We start from the raw sequence: 19393 nt of genomic DNA, 5'->3' as shown, positions 1-19393 counted from the left end.
CACTCCTTCCCGAGGCCGGCAACCACGCTGACCAGGCCTTCTTCGGCCTCTCTCCTGTTCTCCTGTCCACAGCAAGCCCTTCTGCTCGAACAGCAGCGCATCCATCAGCTGAGAAACTACCAGGCCTCGATGGAGGCTGCGGGCATCCCCGTCTCCTTTGGTGGCCACCGGCCCCTGTCCCGAGCTCAGTCCTCACCCGCGTCGGCCACTTTCCCCATGTCTGTACAGGAGCCCCCCGCAAAGCCAAGATTCACGACAGGTGAGGGGCTGGGGCTTGTGGGGGAGGGAGAGAAGGAGCGGGGGGTGGGGTGCCTGCTGAGCATCTCGCCCTGGCAAGGCCCTAGAACCATGAGCCTCTCTCTGCCCCCCGGGCTCCCACTCTGTTAGAGTTTGTGGGGTGCACTCTTAGAAACAGACACTGAGGATTCCAGGGTCACTTGAGGCAGGGGCTGCCTGGAGGAGGGAGGGCCTTCCAGCCCCCTTGCAGTACACATGATGGGGCGGGGTGGGGAGACTAGAGGGGTAGCAGGGAGCTGCCACTTGTGGGGCTCAGGAGGGTGACGGGTGGCCTGCCCCCATGGGGAGCGCACAGCCCACCGACGCCGTATGAGAGCAGTCTGGCCTAGCTGGTGGTCTCCGCTAGGCATAGAAATCAGAGCTCCCCCCCTCCCGTGGGACCAGGGGGCGCTGCCTTGGCCAGTGGCGGGGGAATCCTCCGGCTCGTCAGCCCTGGCAGACGCGGGGTGGGTGACCTGGGATGGGTCCCTCCCCTGCTCTGAAGAGGGTGCAGCCTCTCCTGCCTCACGCTGGGGGACTCTGGGCCAGGGACCCTGAGGGGGGGAGGCCTCCCTCTTGGCTCTGCCACCTGAGGATCCAGGCCCAACGCATGTGCTGCCCACCCCCAACTTCTGGGAAGCTTGAACCGGGGGCCTTCACAGCCCCACCCCTCCCCCTTTACTCTGCAGCCTCAAAGGGCACCCCCGCTGACTTTGCCCTCTCTGCCCCCTGGCCCTTGCACATCACCCACCAGACCCAGAATGTTCTTCCTCAGCCTGTCTTCCCCAAGCATTAAGAATCCTTGTCCAGCACCCCCATTTGGGTAGCTGTGACCCCAGACCCTGGGCCTTGACTCGCTCACAAGGGTCTCAGGCTTGTTTAGCAGATGTGAGAAGGTGGTTCTTTCCCCCTCTCTTCTTCCTCCCTCCTTCCTCTTCCTCCCTCTTCTTCCCTCCTCAGTTCAATTCAGTTCAGATAAACCCCTCTTGTCTCTGGGGATCCAGTTGGGACGGGGGATCCTGAGGACTGGGGTGGGGGCTGGTGCCCCCAGGAGTCCCGCTGACTGTGCCCCCTGCCCCCCCAGGCCTTGTGTACGACACCTTGATGCTGAAGCACCAGTGCACCTGTGGAAACACCAACAGCCACCCCGAACATGCCGGCCGCATCCAGAGCATCTGGTCCCGGCTGCAGGAGACGGGCCTGCGTAGCAAGTGTGAGGTAAGAGGAGCAGAGCGGGGGTGGGAGGGGCGTCAGGACCAGCCTGGGACCTCCGCTGGTGCGGCCCACTGCAGCCCCTCGGGCTGACCGTCGACATCCTCCCGCCATGCCCGCGCTGTCCACTCACGACCCCCTCATTACTGCCCATTTTCCCCCGGAAGTGCTGAAATGTCGCCTCCTCTGGGGTTCTGTGTCTTCTGGCCCAGCCGCCTCGGGCAGAGCCCCAGGAAGTGATCGCTGGGATCATGCGCTAGGGCCGGCCGAGACTCCCCGGGACTCTACAGTGAGGAGGCCGGAGGCACTGCCAGGGCAAAGTCCTGGTGACGGGAGGAGACCCGTCAGAGCAGGGGCAGCTCAGTTGGAAAGGGGGCCTTCATAAGAGGAGTCTGACCCTGACCTGCTCCCACCTGCCTTTGGAAGGGTCTTGTGTTCTCTGAGCCTCAGTTTCCTTCTCTCTAAAATGAGGTGCTTGAACCAGCTCACCCACTCCTTTCCTGCTTTCTCTCCCTCTTCTTCATGCTTTCCTTCCCTCCCTCCCTAGTCTGTATGTCGGGGGGCTCGGCCTCAGCAGGAGCTTTCAGCATCTTTCTAGATGAAGGGGGAGGGGCATCAGTAGATTGGGGCTGTGGAATATGATAAGCCATCAGTGTGGTATCAGAGGGTCTGGGTTCGAGTTTAAGCTGTGCTCCTGGACGACCAATGGGCTCCCAGGGGTGGGGGTGGGGTGCAGGAGGAAGCGCCTGAGTCACATTTGTGACCTTGGACAAGTCCCATCTTGCTTTGGAAACTAATGGGCTTGGCCTAATGGACTCTAAAACCCCTTCTAGATCGGGGGTGGCACCTCTTCTGGTTGGGGGGTGAGTGAGTGGGGAGGTGCAGTCCAACAGCACAGCACTGTGATTTCATCAGGGTGGGGAAACTGAGGCCAGCCCTGGCTCGGGCGCCCAGCCCTCTAGCCGGCAGACCACCCCCACCCCCACCTTTGCCAGTGAATCCATGCCAGAGACGCACTCCTTAGAACGAGGAAGAAAAAAGTGGAGTCAAACCCAGTGACCCATGTCAAGCAGCCCAGGATGCAGAGGCCCCCCATGTTCTCCCCACCCCTGCCCCATAGGACAGGGTGGAATGCACCTCCCAGTATGTCCCCCTGATGCTCCCTCATCAGACAGTCCGGAGAGGTGCCCCCCATTAATCCCACTCCTGCAAAAGAGGGCTCGGGGAGGAGGAAGAAGGGGGGGACCGGAGGGATGGAGGCAGGTGCTTGGTGTCCCCCACTCCACAGGGGATGGTGGGTTCTATGAAACTCTCTTAAAGACTTTGGGTGGGGTGGAGGAGAGACAACGCAGGGAGGTGGGCTAATGGAGCCCCCCATGCTGCCCCTCGGCCTGCCTGCCCCATGGGGCTCAGAGGTGGCCCTGGTGCCGGTGCTCCAAGGGAGCCTGGTGTTCCCGGCGGGCTCTCGCCACTGGAGGGCAGCATTGGCCTGACCCACGGCATCTCCGCTGACCTGACTGCCCAGACAGGGTCTGGTGGCCTCCCTTTCCAGACCAGGACCCAGAGGCCTGGCTGGCAGGGCTGCTTGCCCAAGGGCTCTTTCCCTGCCCCCTCCCCCCAGGCGACTTCCGTTCCAGACATTAGACGGCCCTTGGTCTTAGGCATCCCTGGGACCGGCTTCAAGCTGGCCCACATCCTGCTGGGGGGCACTTAAGGGGCCGGAGTGGCTCACTCCCTTCTCTGCACTTCAGCTTCCTCATCTGTAAAACAAGGAGCTGGTGCTGGCTGAGCTTGGATGCTCTGGGGCCCAGAGACCCTTCACTTTCTTGGGTGACCCCACTCCAGCTCTAACTCATCTGGACAAAGAAGGAAGGCCATGTGGGAAGCACCAGACGGGGGCCAGACCCCTGATGGAGAGGAAAGGCCTCCATGAGAAAAGCTGGGGGAGGTCAGGGACTGACAGGGCATTGAATTGAACCCAATTTTACAGATGAGGAAACTGAGGCAAAGGGGGGGTCTTTGGGTCTGAGGATCATTTGCTTTAAGGAGGGAGTCATGGGCTTTCTGGGTCTAGGGGTTTGGCCAAGAAGCAGCCCCATGCCCCGTCCTGACCCCATAATGAAGGTTTTTGGAGCCACCCTTCAGACTTGCTCCCATCAGAGCCCCCCAAGTAGGCCTAGGGAGGAGGATGAGGCTGAGAGAGCTGGCTGGGGCTCCCTCCCAAGAGAGGCCCCCCTCTCTTCCGAGTTCCTCACTTGGCCATCGTCAGCCCTGCAGGACCAGTCAGCGGGGCTCAACGTTTTTCTAGAGTCTCCCCCTGCCAGGTAAAGCCAATGCCTAGCAGTTGCCAGGTGTTGACCTATAACCCCTTTCCAGTTTGGGCCAAAGGTCACAGTCCTTCTGCCTTCCAGGGCAAGAAAGCAGCTGGGTACAGTTGATGGGAGAGGGGACCCTCTAGGATGACCCTTCCCTTGAGTTCAAATGCTAGACTGGACTTTGGTGAGAAGAGGCAGGCTGACCCCCCCCACTCACCTCATCAGGAAACTGGGGGGGGGGGATCCCCTGTCTATGCCGAGTGGGTTTGGGGCATCTCACGACAACCTGATTCTCAGGCCCTGACATTGGAGAGATGGAGGTTGGGGCACTTCTCCCGGGGTACAGGTGGGCATCCATTAAGCAGATGGTGCTCTCTGCCCTTTCCAGTGCATTCGAGGACGGAAGGCCACCCTGGAGGAGCTGCAGACGGTCCACTCAGAGGCCCACGCCCTGCTCTACGGCACCAACCCCCTGAACAGACAGAAATTGGACAGTAAGAAACTTCTAGGTATTTATTGCCCGCTGCTCGTCTCGGGCAGCCCCGCTGTTGTGCTTGCTCACGCCCCGCGGGTCCCAAAGGGCAGATCTGGTAACCGCTCGTCTCCGGACGGACCACCCGAGCCACCAGGGATGGTCCAGTGGAGGAGGCGATGAGCAGGAATGTACGCCCTGTTGCTGACCCCGGGGACTCCGTGACTGCCTCCCTGATTGATCGGAGGTCTGCTGGGCCTCCGAGAGCTTTTGCCCTTCGTGACACGCCCTCCAGTCCTTGCCTGTCTCTGCCTCGGGGGTCTGTGAGGATGGGATTCTTTTTGGATCTTGTTTTTTGGGGGGAGAGGCTGTTTTTTCTCACGACTATTTTCAAGTGACTTCCTCATGAGCAGTTTGGGATTCTCTATGCAAAGGGAAAGGATCATGGAAATAATAGCTAATATATCAGGGCTCCTATGTGCCTTGGACAAGTAAGATCTCATTTCACCCTCACAACAGCCCTAGGAGGGAAGAACTATTATTATTCTCATTTTACAGTTGAGGAAACTGAGGCAAACAGTGGGTCCCACAGCTTATCAGAGGGCAGATTTGAATACAGACCCTCCTGCCTCCAAGCCCAGCATGCCATCTCCTGGCCCACCAGCTGCCCTTGGTTAAAATCACGTTAAAGAATTAGTTTTTAACCAGATTTGAGCCATCGGTCTCTGTTTAAGCGTCTGCTCTTGAAGATCATCCTGATGCCATCATGCCCAGTGAAGACATGAGGAGGATGTGTGGGTTTGGGGCATTTGAGGGCAGGCAGAGAGGACCCTGGGAGATGGGAGGGCAGAGGTTGCTTACACAAAGGCACCAGAAAGAGCTCGGAGGACAACTTCGCCTCCTTTGCAAGGGTCTTGGGACTGGCAACCTCCTAGAGGTGGGGGTTTCGTGAAGGGCAGAGCAACTTCTTCGCTGGGATCTATTGAAAGTCAGCCCTTGACATAAGCTTTTGTTTTAGGGTAGCAGGGTGACCTAGTGGCTAGAGCACTGGCCTAGGAGTCAAGGGCAGGAGTTCAAATCCAGCTTCAAACACTTGACTTGAACTAGCTGTGTGACCTTGGACAAGTCACTTTATCCTGACTGCCTCTCCTCCAGGGTCATCTCCAGTTGTCTTGATTCCTGTCTAGCTAAGACGGCCCTGGAAGAGAAAGTGAGGCTGGGGACTTAGCACAGCCCCCCACCCCCCTCCAATCCAATTCACCTGCTTGTCATGGGATCACTTCCCTGATGTTGTAATCTCTGAGAAGGAAGGACAAACATCATCAGAGGAGGGGTTGGGGAGGAGCCGTGAAAACCAATTTTGGCCTTGTTGGCTTGGGTGCTGGCATGCCCAACTCCCTCACTGGGTAATGCAAGCACTGGCTGGCTCCATCCACCATGGGGACGGGCTGGGGGTGAATCCGCCAGGGGGAGCGTGATCACTGATGATGACTAAACACCCATAAGAGGGGCAGTAACTATCCATCCAAGCTTGGAGAGCTGGCAAAGCGTCTTCCCCATTAGCTCAATGTGAAGTGAGGGCTGTCACCCATCTTACAGATGAGGCAACTGAGGTAGAGCTGTTGAAAGTATCTGAGATGAGATTTGAACTCAAGGCTTCCTGACACCAAGGACTTGGTTCTACCTGCTGTGCCCCCTAAGCTCATCTATTGGGTCCCAATGTTTGTTCTTCATTCTTGAAGACGATCATGGTGTCAGAGAGGTGAGGCCATGACAAGCACGTGAACTGTGCTAAGTCCCCAGCCTCACTTCTCCACTGGAGCACCTGGGTCTGGTGGCCAGAGAAGTATCAGGACTACTGGAGGTGGCCCTGGATGTGAGGACTCACCCAAGGTCACACAGCTAGGAAGAGTCAAGTGTCTGAGGCCAACTCTATTGGGTTCTATTACCCCAGTTCAAGAATCAGTCCAATCTTTAGCATTATTTGGTTCTGATCTTTGTTGGTGCCACTGAAAACTGCTGCTGGCCTTGTTCTATCAAGGCCTGGTCTTGGCATGACTGTGACCAGGGGTCCATGGGCTCCCTCACCCTCCAAAGGTTCCTGCCCCCCTCTTAGGGGCTGCTCTGCCCCTCTCAGCTTGGGGGAGGTTGTGGTTCCAGTGGGAAGCTCTCCCAGCTCCTCCTGAGTTATGGCTTGGGAACTTTGCAAGACCCTCAAACCCTGGGCAAATGGGGCAAGCTTCCTCCTCCTCCCCCCCCCATCTTCATTCCTCCCTGGGCGGCCGGCCCTCTCTCCACTCCTCCTCAGGCAAGCACGTGACAGCAGGATAAAAGGTTTCAGGCCTTAGCTGGGTTGGATGGCCAGAGCGGGGCTGCCCGGTGAGGCAGGCTGGGACCCAGTCAGGAGGGAAGTGACTCACCCAGGGTCACACAGTCAAGATAGGTCCTTGAGGACTCGAGGCTCGGATTGGAAGTCACCCTGAGCCAAGCGACAGTGCGGCCTGACCCGTCAGCCTTGGTCAAGAAGCCTTCATTGAAATTTGATGCCTCACGGACAAGGTCAGAGGCCAGACGGCCTAGAAGTCCATCTGTGGCCTTCAGTCCTGGGGTCCTGCCTGTGACACAGGAGGGTTATGGGGGTGTTGAGACCAGGCCCCTCATTTTATGGGGAGAAAGGAATAACATGCCCAGGGTCACCCAGTGGGACTTCCCATTGCCTCATAGACAAGCCATATCCCAGGCGCCTCAGCTCCCACTGATGGGTGTGACTAGCACCCCCTCCATCTGACCACTCCAGGTCCCACAGAAGGGTACCAGGGGAGTGCTGGGAGTCTCTGCCTTGGACTAAGGGGCGCTGCAAGATTTAGGCTTACCCTAGGCATTTGGAGGTGTTGAATGTTCTTCGGGCAATCATGGGCAGTTCTGGAACCTGAGGGTGCAGGAGCTGGGTCCTGCCTCCCTCTCCCTTCACACCCAGCACAAGGTTGGCAGTGAGAGGGCACCTTGGCCCCAGAGCCCTAGGCCCAGAGCTGGAAAGATTTCACTTCAAATCCTGACACAGACACCTCCCACCTTGTGGCCTTCTTTGACCACCTTCTCTTTTTAGCCCTGGTTTCCTCATCTGCAACATGGGGGTGATGATAGCAATGCCCCCCTCCCAGGGATGTTATGTTTGTAAAGTCCCTTGTTCTTTTCTTCCTTTGCTGGATTCTGGTGCCAGTTTGCACATTAGGCAGGGCCATGGCCCTGGGCTCTAGGATGGGGACAGGCACCCAGGACCCCCTTCACAAGTGCCCACTAACTGACTGACTGACTGACTGACCTTGAAGCAAGTGTGAGTGAGTTGGATGTCCTGGGACCATCTGGCCCTTCTGGCCATGTCCAAACAGCCAGGGCTACCAGGCCGGTCACCAGTAGACCCTGAGGTCTGTGTGCCCCCATCCTAAGCCTCTGAGCCTGGGACGTACCAGGGTCCAGCCCCATGGGGCTCTCGGCTCTCTGGCTGGACCCAGCTTTGAGAGCCCCTCCTCAGCAGGGGTCCAACTTCCCCCAGTGCACATCACTTCAAGGCTGGCCTGGGAGCCGTGATTCTCTTTGCTCAATGAGAGCTGCCTGAATTGGCAGATCCATTTTTCATTTTGTTGAAAAGCCTCTTTTTTTTCCCCATTTCTGGTCACTCCTGATCTGGGTAGGCAGAGGATCTCAACAGCCAGCCCTTTGCCCTAGAAGGCTCTGCCTTGTTGGCCCTGGAATCCCTGAGGGGACAGGCCCACTGGGCTGGCTGGTCGGACCAGACACCCCGAGGCTGCCTTCAGCATTGAGATGTCTCAGGACCATAGGTCATTCAGAAAGGAGGATAGTGGAGAGATGTGGAGGCCGACGGGCGGATGGCACGAGAGTCGCCCACCAGATGGAACATGACCCTCTCTATCTCCGCCACCCAGATATGGGGTCCTCGAGCCCCTCCCCCCAACCAGCAGGGTCTCCCAGCTCCTCCCAGAGCAGGGGCGGGGGAGGGAGCCTCGGTGCCCCCTTGGCACCCTTGACCTCTTGGGTCACTTGTCGCTCTTGTTCCCCCATAGGTTCCTTAACGTCCATGTTCGTCAGACTCCCTTGCGGTGGTGTCGGGGTAAGTGTGTCCTTTGATGTCTCCAGAATGTTCTCTGGGCCTCAGCAACGGCCAGGGTTGCTTGTCTTTCTTCCTTGGGAGGGGGAATTGCTGCCAGATGTTCCCCTTTGGCAGCTCTGGTCTGAGTGGGGGAAGGGGCCAGGGCATCCCCCTCCCATCCTGAGACCAGCAGGAATCGCGCCTGCCCAGGATCCTTTTGGCTTTGTGGTCTTGTCCCACTGACGGCCTCCCTAGGGTCAACTCAGACATAGCCTCAGAGCCTGGCTGGGCGTCAGAAGGGATCGATCTGCACACTTAGCAGAGGGCCTGGCCCACAGGATGAATGTGGATCAAGTTCATGGCTACGGGGAGCTTCCAGTGTGAACATTCCATCCACCAAGGCACATATCTCAGCTCAGGGAGTTGCCCCTGGGTTGCCAGGCTTGGCCAACCAGGGCTTTGGGCCACTAGGCAGCTCTCCATCCCCTGGGCCACTCACGGCCTCTGGGGTGCGATTAGCAACTGATTGAGCAGCAGGTGGGCAGGACCTTCCATTCTGCAGACTCTGTGTCTGTCCATCTGTCATCAGCACTGGCCTCATGCTCTGAGCCTGCTTGGGACGGTCCTCCTGGTGCAAGTCACACACCCCACTGCCTCCTGATCCACGAACACCAACAACCAGCCGCTTTGCACGGCAGAGCTTGCGGGGCGGCCCGCCGGAGGCATCGTCATGGCTGGGGTGGCTGCAGCCACACTTAGGGAAATGAGACAAAATCGTTTTCTTCCTGAGTTTTGGCAAAATCGCTGCTTTGAAAGTGATCCCATCAAGAGGAGCCAGAGAGCACCCTGGATGGGCCCTGAACTCAGCCCACCTCTGGCCAGACTTGAGAAGGCTCGCATCTGAGCCTGCGGCAGGGAGAGCCACAAGAGTCGACCGATAACACAGCCATGGCTGGTAAACCAAGGCATGTGGATCAGGACCCAGGAGACCACTTCTCTGCCCGGGCCGTGTGGGAGTCTGCAGACAGGAGCGCTGTCACCAGGGACATCAGCGGTCAGGGATGGGGTCTATCAGGAGCTCCCTGTGGGGACTCTCCCCCAAGGCAGGTTGGGCCACGGCTCCACCGTTGACTAGATTTGAACCTGGGTCTTGGTGACTCAGGTTCCCGGTTTGGGGAGATCATTCACTGTGGACTTGAGAGGTGCACATTGGTCTAAGGTTGACCCGCAGCCAGGGGGGTCAGAAGCTCAGGGAAGACGTTCCGCAGGCATCCCCTCCGCCGCAGGATGGCCCCTCCAGGCTCGAGATTTGCCCAGCAACGGAGGGTGCCTCCCACGTGTGCCTTCCTCCAGACAGAGTGGTGGTGGTGTCGCGAAGGCTTGGGAGTAAGCAACTGGTTCCATCAGATGCCCTTGGAGCACAAATTCTGAACTGGAAACCAATGCCTGGAGAGATGAGTGACTCGTGCCACTCTTGGCAGGCCGGACAAAGCTAATGTGGGATTTGACCCCGTGGAAGCAGGATGGTGTGGGGGCCCAAGTCAGTGATGGTCAGTGATGGACAGTGATGACAGGGAGCTTACTGCAGACACCACGTGGAGTGCACAGGAAGATTGTGCCCTTCGGCCCTGGGAGGCGGCAGCTCGACCCACTGTGCCAGCTCTGAGACTTAGCAGCTGCATGCCTGGGCCCTTCAGCATTGCCATAGGGAACCCCTGGAGGAAGTACTTGTTAAACTAGACCTGGCCAGAGCCCAACCTGGGCCCCAAGGCAGGCATGGCAGGCATTATCTTGGGCCGCCGCCCCCCGCTCAAGTCAGTGTCGATGTCTGTGCATCCCGGGGCTTCCCAAGTGTGTGGCAGCTCTGAGTGTGTGTGTGTGTGTGTGCATGTGCGTGTGCGTGTGCATGTGCGAGCAAGCGAGCGAATGTGGGGCAGTTGTGCATGTGAGTGTGATTCTGTGTCACAGCTATGTGTGTCAGCATGGGGGAGATATGGATGACAGCTGTGGGTGTGTGTGTGTGTGTGCAAATGTTCTGGGGTAGAAATATGGGAGAAATGTGTGTGTGGCAGCCATGTGGGTATGTAAACATGTGACAGTATGAATGTGCCTGCATACCCATGTGTGTATTTGTGAGTGCGTCTGGGGGGTGAACTTGTGCTTGAGTGTGAGCATACATGTGTCCACGGGTACGTGTGAGGTCAGGAGACGCAGGTTTGAGTCACGGCGCAGCTGAGCCTGGCCCCCTCCCCTCCCCGACACGCCCCATCTGGCCTGTCGCCCGGTCACCCTGGCTGGGGACTGGGGATAGAAGCCTGAAACCAGGGCCCTTTGTGTGGCCGGCCTCTCCAGGTCTGGGTTCCTCTGGCCACGATGCCAGCTCTGTGTCTGGTGTCAGCCAGGGGGTCCTCCGGTCCTGGGGTTGCGGGACGCCAGCCTCAGCCACAGCTCCATCTGGAAGGGTCCCCGGCTCCCAAAGGCCTGGGAGGGCAGTAACTGACCCAGGGCCCCACCATTGACTGGATTTGAATCTGGGTCTTGGTGGCTCAGGGTCCCAGTTTGGGGAGGTCATTAACTGTGGACTCAAGAGGTGCACGTTGGTCTAAGGCCCAGGAGCAGGATCGGAACCTAGGGCTCCCCTGGCACCCCCACAGACATGGCAGCCTTCACAAAGAATGTTATGGTCGGGATGAGGGGCCAAAATTCTGGGGGGCCTTTCCACCACTCCCGGCCATGGCAGTTCTGGCATCATCCTTGGACCCTCCTTCTTGTGTCTCTGCAGGTGGACAGCGACACCATCTGGAACGAGGTGCATTCCTCCGGAGCCGCCCGCCTGGCCGTGGGCTGCGTGGTGGAACTGGTCTTCAAAGTGGCCACCGGGGAGCTGAAGGTGGGTGGGAGTGGGGTGGCTGGAGGGGGCCCACCAGCCCTCCAGAAGCTGGGGGCCTGTGACCCTGTCCCTGCCCACAGGGAGCTCACCACCTAGCAGCCAGGGGAGGATGCAACAGCAGGAGCAAGAGGGGTCTGAGAGAAGGAGGTCATTACAGAAGACGCCCTCCCCCACCCTCGGGCAGGCGGGCTCGGATAGAGCAGGAGGGTCCCTGATGACCTGGGCCTCCTTGGCCATCCAACCATCCCCCATCACACACAGACATTCATGCATGCAGATGGTTCACGTAGCCATGTGCGCCCCCCACACACATCCAGACATTTATACACAAGCACCTGGGGTGCAGATTTATACACGTTCCCTCACAGAGGTGCACGCCTGCACACAGACATGTGACTGTGTTTACACACACTCACACTCCACTCACACACACATGCATGTCCGTGTTTACACACTCACACACATGGGCACCAGCACACACACCTGTGCAGGCACACACCCTCCCAAGAGCCAAGGATGCTCCAGCACGTGGCTGCTGAGGCCGCCTTAAGTCACAGGCCTCTTGTGAGTGGACACTAAGCCCCAGATGAGCCATGGCTCTGGCACTGACCACTCTTCCCCTGCCCCCCGTCAGGCAGGTGCTCTTCCTCCTCCCCCCTGACGCTCTGCTTTGGTTCACAGAACGGCTTCGCTGTCGTCCGGCCCCCCGGCCACCACGCTGAGGAGAGCACACCCATGTGAGTACCTGCATCTGTCCTAGGCTGGGCCACAGTGGCCCGGGCCCAGAGTTGGTCCGACCTCGACGGGTAGGCTCGCAGAGATACCCCAGCAGGCAACAGGGACTGAGGCTAGGGAGGAAGAGCTAAGGGCCTGGAGAGGGGCCAGGGAAGGCCAAGGATGAAGTGGGGGAGAGGTCATTGAAGCACAGCTGGACGCTCTTCCTGACCTCCCTGGGCAAGGGCTGATGCCCATCACCCCCTTCCCAATGTCCCCTGGCCTAGCTGACCCCAAGGTCCTCCCTCTGGGAGACCCCGCCGGGGGAATGCACCCTGTTGATACTATTAGGATCCCCGAGGCCTGTGTGCAGAGCAGTCCCCCACCAGAACCATTAGTACTCATCACTGATTGGGACACCCTGGGTTGTGCCAAACCAGCCCAGACCCCTGGTCCTGTGGTCATAGTCCTTCCAGGGTTATAGACCTGTCAAGAGGGGGCTCCTGTTCTCTCAGGAGGACAGCAGACAATTGTTTGTAGAGAAAGGTGAAGGGGGGTGAGGAGAGGGCATCCAGGCAGGGGGCACTGCCCATGCAAAGGCTCAGTGGTGGGAGAGAAGGTCCTTGGTCCCTAATGCTTGTACAGAGATGGGGGGGGGTTAACCACAGTTTGTTCCCCTCGAGAGACTGGGGATCAGTGGCACCCCAGGGGATCCCCCAGAGAACCAGCTGACCTGGCCCTCCCCCCCTTTTCCATGTCTCCTCAGGGGTTTTTGCTATTTTAATTCTGTGGCGATTGCCGCCAAGCTGCTCCAGCAACGGTTAAACGTGAACAAGATCCTCATCGTGGACTGGGTGAGTGAGCAAGAGATTGGGGGTGCTTAGGTTTGATTTAGGGGTACGTACGGGCAGGATCTGAGCTTGTGAGGATGGAGGGTGAGCTAGTCCGAGGGCTGCCCCGGGAGTGTGAGGCAGAGGCAGGATACCATTTTAGAGCAGAACGCAGACATTCCAGGCCACCGTCACCAGCATGATGCGGAGGCTTTGACCCCCTCCTTGCCCACGACTCTGAAGCAGCTGGGGAGGCCAAAGGGACGTGGGAAGGCCCCTCTCTGTGTGAACTTGGAGGGTGTCATTAAGCACTGGCCCCTGAGGCCAGAGCCAGAAATAGTGGGGAGGAGCTTGACTGCCGCATCTTCTGGCCATGCTCGCCCCGGGTGTTCGCACTCAGATGCCTGGGGATGGTTCACACCTAGGCGACCCCCTTGCCAGCCTCCTCCCCAGCCCTGTTATGGTGACACTCTTCAGAGGCCCACGCTTTGTCCGTCCCAGAGCTGGGGCAGGTTGGTGCCATAGACCCCATTTCCTCGGGCACCGGACCCCCAAGAATCTTCACGAACTTTGACTGATTGGCCTCAGCCAGTCGAGTGATGGCCATTGGTCATTTACACTTGGCTCCCCTGTCCAGCGGGGCCTGGGAAAAAACCCTGGGTGAGAGCATGGGGAGGAAAGGCCGGGGCAGGGGTGAGGGCATGGGGAGGGGCCCCGCTCAGATTGCCACTCACAGCCGCCCCTCTGCCACTGTGGGCCTCGAGTCCAATGTCATCAGTTAGGATCACAGGGGAGCCCCAGTTCTTATCCTGATGAGGTGTTGGGCCCCAGGCCCCTGAGATGTGAGGTGATGAGTAGGGTCCAGTTGGGGTCGCCCTGAGTCTGGGTTCAGATCCTGCCTCTTGATGTTTGCTCCCCATCTGTCACCAGGGAGGCACTGGGCCAAACCCCTTCCTTCTGCTTCAGTCCACAGGCCAGAGCTTGGGGGGTGACGGGTGACACTCCTCTCTGCCCCCGTTCCCCATCTTGAAATGGGCCCAACAAGCCCTGCAGAGGGGACCCTGTCTCTGGAGGTGCCAGTTTTTGTTTGCAGCATTAGTGGGAGGAAAGGGTTGTGGGAGCTGTGAGAATCGTGGTCTTGGCTGATGCTTTCATGTCACACCACTAATGCATGTCTGAGGTGAGATCTGAACCTAGGTTTTCCCAAATCCACAACGTAAGATCCTAGACCTCAGAGGAAACCAGCTAGGCCCACTGCCCCATTGAGGCGACTGGTCCCTCACCCCTGAGGGAGCCACCCCCAGGTTGTCACCGGCCAGGACAGGCTGTGGCCACTGACCCTCCTTTCTTGGGTGCCCAGGGGCTCCCTCGTAGACCTTTGCTGGACAAGATGTTCCCCCCTTTAACTTCAGTCCTTGTTTATCTTCGAGGACCCCCTGTGCCTACATTGTTTAACAAGAGTAGGGAGCATGCCCCCTAAAGCTGCCCCAGCCGCTTCCGACTCTCAGGGACGGGCCCCGTAGGTCTGGGGGAGGGCACGGCCCTGGGGAGCAAGGGGCCAGAGCCCAGTCCAGCCACGCTGCTCTCTCCCTGCGCGGCCTCAGCCAGCCCGGCTTCCCACTGACACCCCTTCCAGCTTTTCTGTCAAGGGTCCCTCATTGGAGTCCTGCCCAGGATCTGTCATCCAAGGTGGCATTATGCTTGAAGACTGGCACCAGACTCGAGGGTACCACCATTCTGATTCCCCACGCTTTCCTTGGTTCTCTGGGGATAGACCGGCCACAGCTCCTGGGGAGAGCCAAGGGCTGGGTCCACATGGAGGAGAGAGAATCCCAATCTTCTCTCGGCTTGGCAGGGGGAGTAGCGTTATTCTGCTTAACCCAAGGCAGGCAGGTGACATCAGGCCCAACTTCTGGAGGGGTCCCGGGGCCCCAAAGCAGGAGAGGCTGCTGTGAGGAGGGCGGTTTCCTCCCCATCCTGCGCATCACCCACTCCAGGCCGCTCCTGGTCCCTTCTGCCTCCGAGACTCTGGATCTGACTCTGACATGCCCTGGAACGGGGGCTGCTGGGGTGGGGGAGATGCCCCTGACGTACCGGGTTTTCTCTCTTTCTCCAGGATGTCCATCATGGTAACGGGACCCAGCAGGCCTTCTACAGCGACCCCAACGTGCTCTACATCTCACTGCATCGCTACGACGATGGCAACTTCTTTCCCGGCAGCGGAGCCCCAGATGAGGTGAGTCTGCCGCAGGAGCCGGGTCTCCAGCCAAGCACACCTAGGGGCCTTGGCCAAGTCAAACATCAACTGCCTGTGGGCAAAGTTGCATTTGTACGCAGCCAGTCTCGACCAGGGTCCCACACGTGTGGGCAGATCTGTCTTGGCCAGAGACAAGCATGAGCTTCCTCTCTTCAGTTTGTCACGGGGGCCTCACCCAGGGGGTCCCCAGGGCTCCGCCAGAGCAGGGGCTGCATCCAGGCACCTGCATTTCTGTGGTGGAACTTTATATGACGAGGCCCTGACGATAGGGAGACCAAATGAAGCAGACCCTGACCCAAGGGGCTTCCATTCCAGGAGTAGAGACCACGTCTGGGTCTGTTTAGAATTGGAAAAACCAGCCCCCCCCTTATGTTACAGAGGGGGACGGGAGGGAGAGAGAGGAAGGAGGAAAGGGGGAGAGGAAGAAAAAGGAGAAGGGAGAGGAGAGAGGAAGGGAAGGAGGGAGGGAGAAAAGAGAAGGATAAAGGAGGAAAGAAGGAGGAGAGAGGGAGGCGGATTAATTCTGCACCCCCAGTCCCCACCCCCATGGCACTAATCCTTCCCTAGTTTCTCATTAAATGCTCCAAACCACTCGGGGAAGGTGGTGCTTTATCACTCGGGTTTTGGGGTGAGGAAGCCAAGGCTGCAGCAGCGACTCAACCAGGATGCTGAGCATGTAGGGTCGGAGGCAGCATTGGAACCCCAAGTTTGAACCCCACCCAATGGATCTAGCCTCAGGATGTCCCTGGGCCCCTTGGCAAGGGGCACTGGGAAGACTGGCCTCCCTCAGGTGCCCGAACCTGCCCTGGAGAGGCACCTCTGGTTTCGGTTCCACCTCTAAGTCAGGAAGCTCCCCTATTCCCCCCACCCACCACAGTGGCGGGGGGGCACCCAGGGGCCTATCCAAGGTCCCCAGCACCCGGGCCTGCTGCTCACCAACCAAGGGTGCCCCCCGTTTGGACAAGGCCTAGGGGAGGCAGCTTGGGTCACAGGAGGATTCGAGCCCAGAAGGCAGGGCCAAGAGGTCTTGACAGAATCTGTGTCAAACCCCCCCAAAACCCCACAGGCCCCCAACCCTGTCCCACTGGAAGCCCCAACCTTGTCAGGCCATGCGTCTAGTGGGTACAGGGAGTCCTCCAGGACAGAGCTTCTTGAGAGCAGGAAGGTGACACGGGGAACCTGTGGCCTCATTCAGACTGGTGGTCTGAAGCTGCCAACCCAGGTGCTGGAGGTGTGTTCTGGGGAGATCTGAAGATGCTGATGTCTGGACCTTAGAAGGGAGGGCGGAGGTCCAGCAGGGCCACATTGGCCCACTTCCACATTGGGCCTCTGGTGGTGCCCCACGAGGCACCTTTGTCTTTCAAATGGCTGGAAAAGCAACAAGAGCCGGCTTGCCGCTCTGTCATCTGACTGCGCCCCCTCCCCTTCTTCCTCCTAGGTTGGCACAGGCCCCGGGGTCGGCTTCAACGTGAATATGGCCTTTACGGGTGGCTTGGACCCACCCATGGGAGACACCGAATATCTCACCGCCTTCAGGTAAGCGTGGGGGCTCCTCGGACCAGCCCACCCATGGTCAAGGCTGGGGCGTGACCTCCATTGGCCCGGTGCTTGTCATCTCGCTGTCATTTCAGGGTGGGGGGGGACGATCCAGAAACCAGCCTGGTGAGGCTGGCCGGACACAGAGGTGTCCGATGGTGGGGGGTAGGGGGCTGTGGCCAGCGGGGTCACGAATGCCAAGTCAGCTAAAGGTTCGCTTTCTCTTCTGCATTTCATCAGGAGGATTTTTCTGACCCTGGTGGGGGGGGGGGGCAGAAGAGGGTCATTTTGCTGATGAATAAACTGAGGAATCCACTTCTAGGGTCTCAGTCTGGGAGAGGTCAGAGATCAGCTGCTCTGGCCCTCCTCTCCTGCATTGGGGCATGGGCTTGCACCCTGACTCTGATGGTCCTCTTTGTGTGACCTAGGGCCAGTCCCTTCTCTGAGAGGTGGGAGGCCCAGAGAGGTGGCAGGTGGGGGTTCACAGGGGCAGGATCTGAAACCGGGCCCTCCTCTTTCCAGTACAGCAGACCACCCAGAGAAAGGCCCCTCTTTCTGGATTGCCCCGTCTTTGTGACCTTGGCCATTTAGGACAGAGTAATGGCCCCAGAGCCTATCCAGGTTTGGTATCCGCCAAAGGAGTTCACCCCTCCAGGGCCTCCTGTACTTTAAGCATTCGAAGGGCTGCTTGCCAGCACAGTGGACAGAACACTGGTCTTGGAGTCAGGGGGACCTGGTTCAAATTTAGCCTTTGACATTTACTAGCTGAGTGACCTTGGACAAGTCACTTGACCCTGACTGCCCACATCCAGGGTCATCTGCAGTCCTCCTGGTTCATATCAGGCCCCTGGACCCAGAGGCTCTGGAGGAGACAGTGAGGCTGGGGTCCTAGCCCAGCCCCCCTCACTGCGGTCTAGCTGACCTGCTTGTCATGGCCTCACCTCCCTGTTGTCCTGGTCTCCTTCCAGAATGAAGGACAAGCATCACCACCATCATCATCATCACTGGCCCCCCAGGGATTGAGCACAGGAATTAGAAAGATGGAGTGGACAGAGGACAGGCCTGCACATGTTGGGGTGCTGGGGAGGAGGAGGAGGTGGAGGATGGCCATCCTCCTGGGGCCATCACTTCTTCCCATTGTCCCCTTGAGGCTCTGGAGGTGAATTCTGCCCGGAGACTGGCCCCTGGGGGCTGGACCCCCGCCTCCCATCTCCACATCCTCCTGGGGTCTGGGCAGAACTCAGGTTTGATCCATCAGATTCCAGTGAATGTTTGTGGCCTTGGGGGCCACTTCCCCCCCACCCTAGGGCCCGTGGGCAGTGACCTGGGAACTTTGGGTCTTAGAGACACTCCCAGCCCCAGGGGCCCCTGGGCCACCAGGTCTGACATTCTTCAGCCTCAGACTGTGGGGCGACCCTAGAACTGAAGCACGGCCCCTCGCCCTCAGCTCTCGGCAGTCCCAGTTTTTTCCCAGCTTTTGATCCGATTGCCTCGGGCCTCTTGGAGATCTCTTCCTGGCCCAGGCTGGCAAGGAGGCGCTTTGCCTGAGCTGACCTTGACTGACTGAATCGGTCTCTCCGAAGACCACTTCTGTAAAGCCATCATGGGACAGCAGGCCGAGAGCCTAAGGGAGCCAAGGACCCGGGTTCAGATCCTGCCTCTGCTTCCCAGGAGCATGAGGTCCCAGCCCTAGAGATGGGACCATGGAGGAAGCAACCTGGGAGGGATTTGAATTCAGGCCTCTGCCTTGGGAGCCAGTGAGTGCATCTTCCTAGTTCCCAGGCAGCCCTGGCCAGGCAGCTTGTCCCCTCTGGGCCCCTTCCTCCTCATCTGAGGTTCAGGTCCCTCCAGCCCACTTCACTTGACGGAGCCTGCAGGGGCCAGGATAGATTGGGGATCAAGCCTGAAGCCCTTTGCCTGCCCCCATTTCCACATGGGGTAACTGTGACAGGCAGCCCTCGTCGTGGGGATTGCCAGGCCGGGCCGCCAGCCCTCGCCATGAGTCCCCATCCTCCAAGCCTCACAGCTAAGTCCGTCCACGTCACGCCGTCTCCGGTGAGCTGATTAAAGCTCCTGCACCTTGTTGGGGTTTTACTGATTTTCACGGACACTGGGCCTCTGATGTTCGAATTTATGGCCGTCTGTCCCAAGCTCTCCCTTTCTTCAGTGTTTTCCTCCTCCTTTGTGAGCCCCCAGGGACCCAGCCTGCCAGGCGGCCCCTTGTTAGGCGGCCCCAAGGCCCGCCAGGCTGCGTTTGCTGGGGATCAGCCCCGAGATGAAGCAAAGATAAGAGTGGGCGCTAATGAGATCCAGAGCCGGCGGCACTTTCCCCAAGAACCGGGAAGCTCACAGTCGAGGGGGGCTCTAATTCGAACCAGCTCCAACACCAAATGGAGAGACTTTGAAGTTGCCGGAGGGATCCACAAGGGAGCGCTTGGAACTGGGGGGGGGGATGCCGACGACCTGGCTTGGTTAACCCCTTCCTTCCCCCACCCCTAACTGGGATCTTGGTGTGGAGGTGCTAGAGTCCCAACGATGGGCACAGAGCACCGTGTTGGAAAACGGCAGCCGGCAACCCTGGAGGCGTTCCCTCCAAAGACGCAACTCTTCGTTATCACCCTTTATCTCATCTGGTCACCTCTTTTGTTGAAGACCTGCAAAATGCCATAAACCTGATGTCTTCCCAGAGAGAATGCTTCTTGGAAGAGAGACGACATGCCGACCCTTAGGGGCAAAGGCCATTAAGGCCGCTCTCCCCAAGAGCCCAGGAGGGAGGACGAGCT

The 19393-nt window shown here is 58.9% G+C and overlaps 1 protein-coding gene across 4 annotated transcripts in view; it reads left to right on the top strand.

Annotated features, from left to right (window-relative positions):
- Positions 1 to 19393, top strand: part of HDAC4 (histone deacetylase 4) — a 164356-nt gene that overhangs the window by 114388 nt on the left and 30575 nt on the right. For 3 of the 4 annotated variants that reach the window (XM_074189839.1, XM_074189838.1, XM_074189841.1), the window contains 9 exons: positions 73 to 259; positions 1361 to 1494; positions 4192 to 4312; positions 8358 to 8404; positions 11166 to 11273; positions 11955 to 12010; positions 12754 to 12841; positions 14934 to 15053; positions 16513 to 16610. In XM_074189839.1, the coding sequence (XP_074045940.1) occupies positions 73 to 259; positions 1361 to 1494; positions 4192 to 4312; positions 8358 to 8404; positions 11166 to 11273; positions 11955 to 12010; positions 12754 to 12841; positions 14934 to 15053; positions 16513 to 16610 (959 nt within the window). The remainder of the gene's footprint in view (positions 1 to 72; positions 260 to 1360; positions 1495 to 4191; positions 4313 to 8357; positions 8405 to 11165; positions 11274 to 11954; positions 12011 to 12753; positions 12842 to 14933; positions 15054 to 16512; positions 16611 to 19393) is intronic. The other variant, XM_074189840.1, reaches the window with a different exon arrangement.

This window comes from Macrotis lagotis, chromosome 5, assembly GCF_037893015.1.
Source record: "Macrotis lagotis isolate mMagLag1 chromosome 5, bilby.v1.9.chrom.fasta, whole genome shotgun sequence".
Taxonomy (NCBI): domain Eukaryota; kingdom Metazoa; phylum Chordata; class Mammalia; order Peramelemorphia; family Peramelidae; genus Macrotis; species Macrotis lagotis.
Note: the sequence above shows the minus strand (reverse complement) of the source record. Positions and strands in the feature narration are given on the sequence as shown.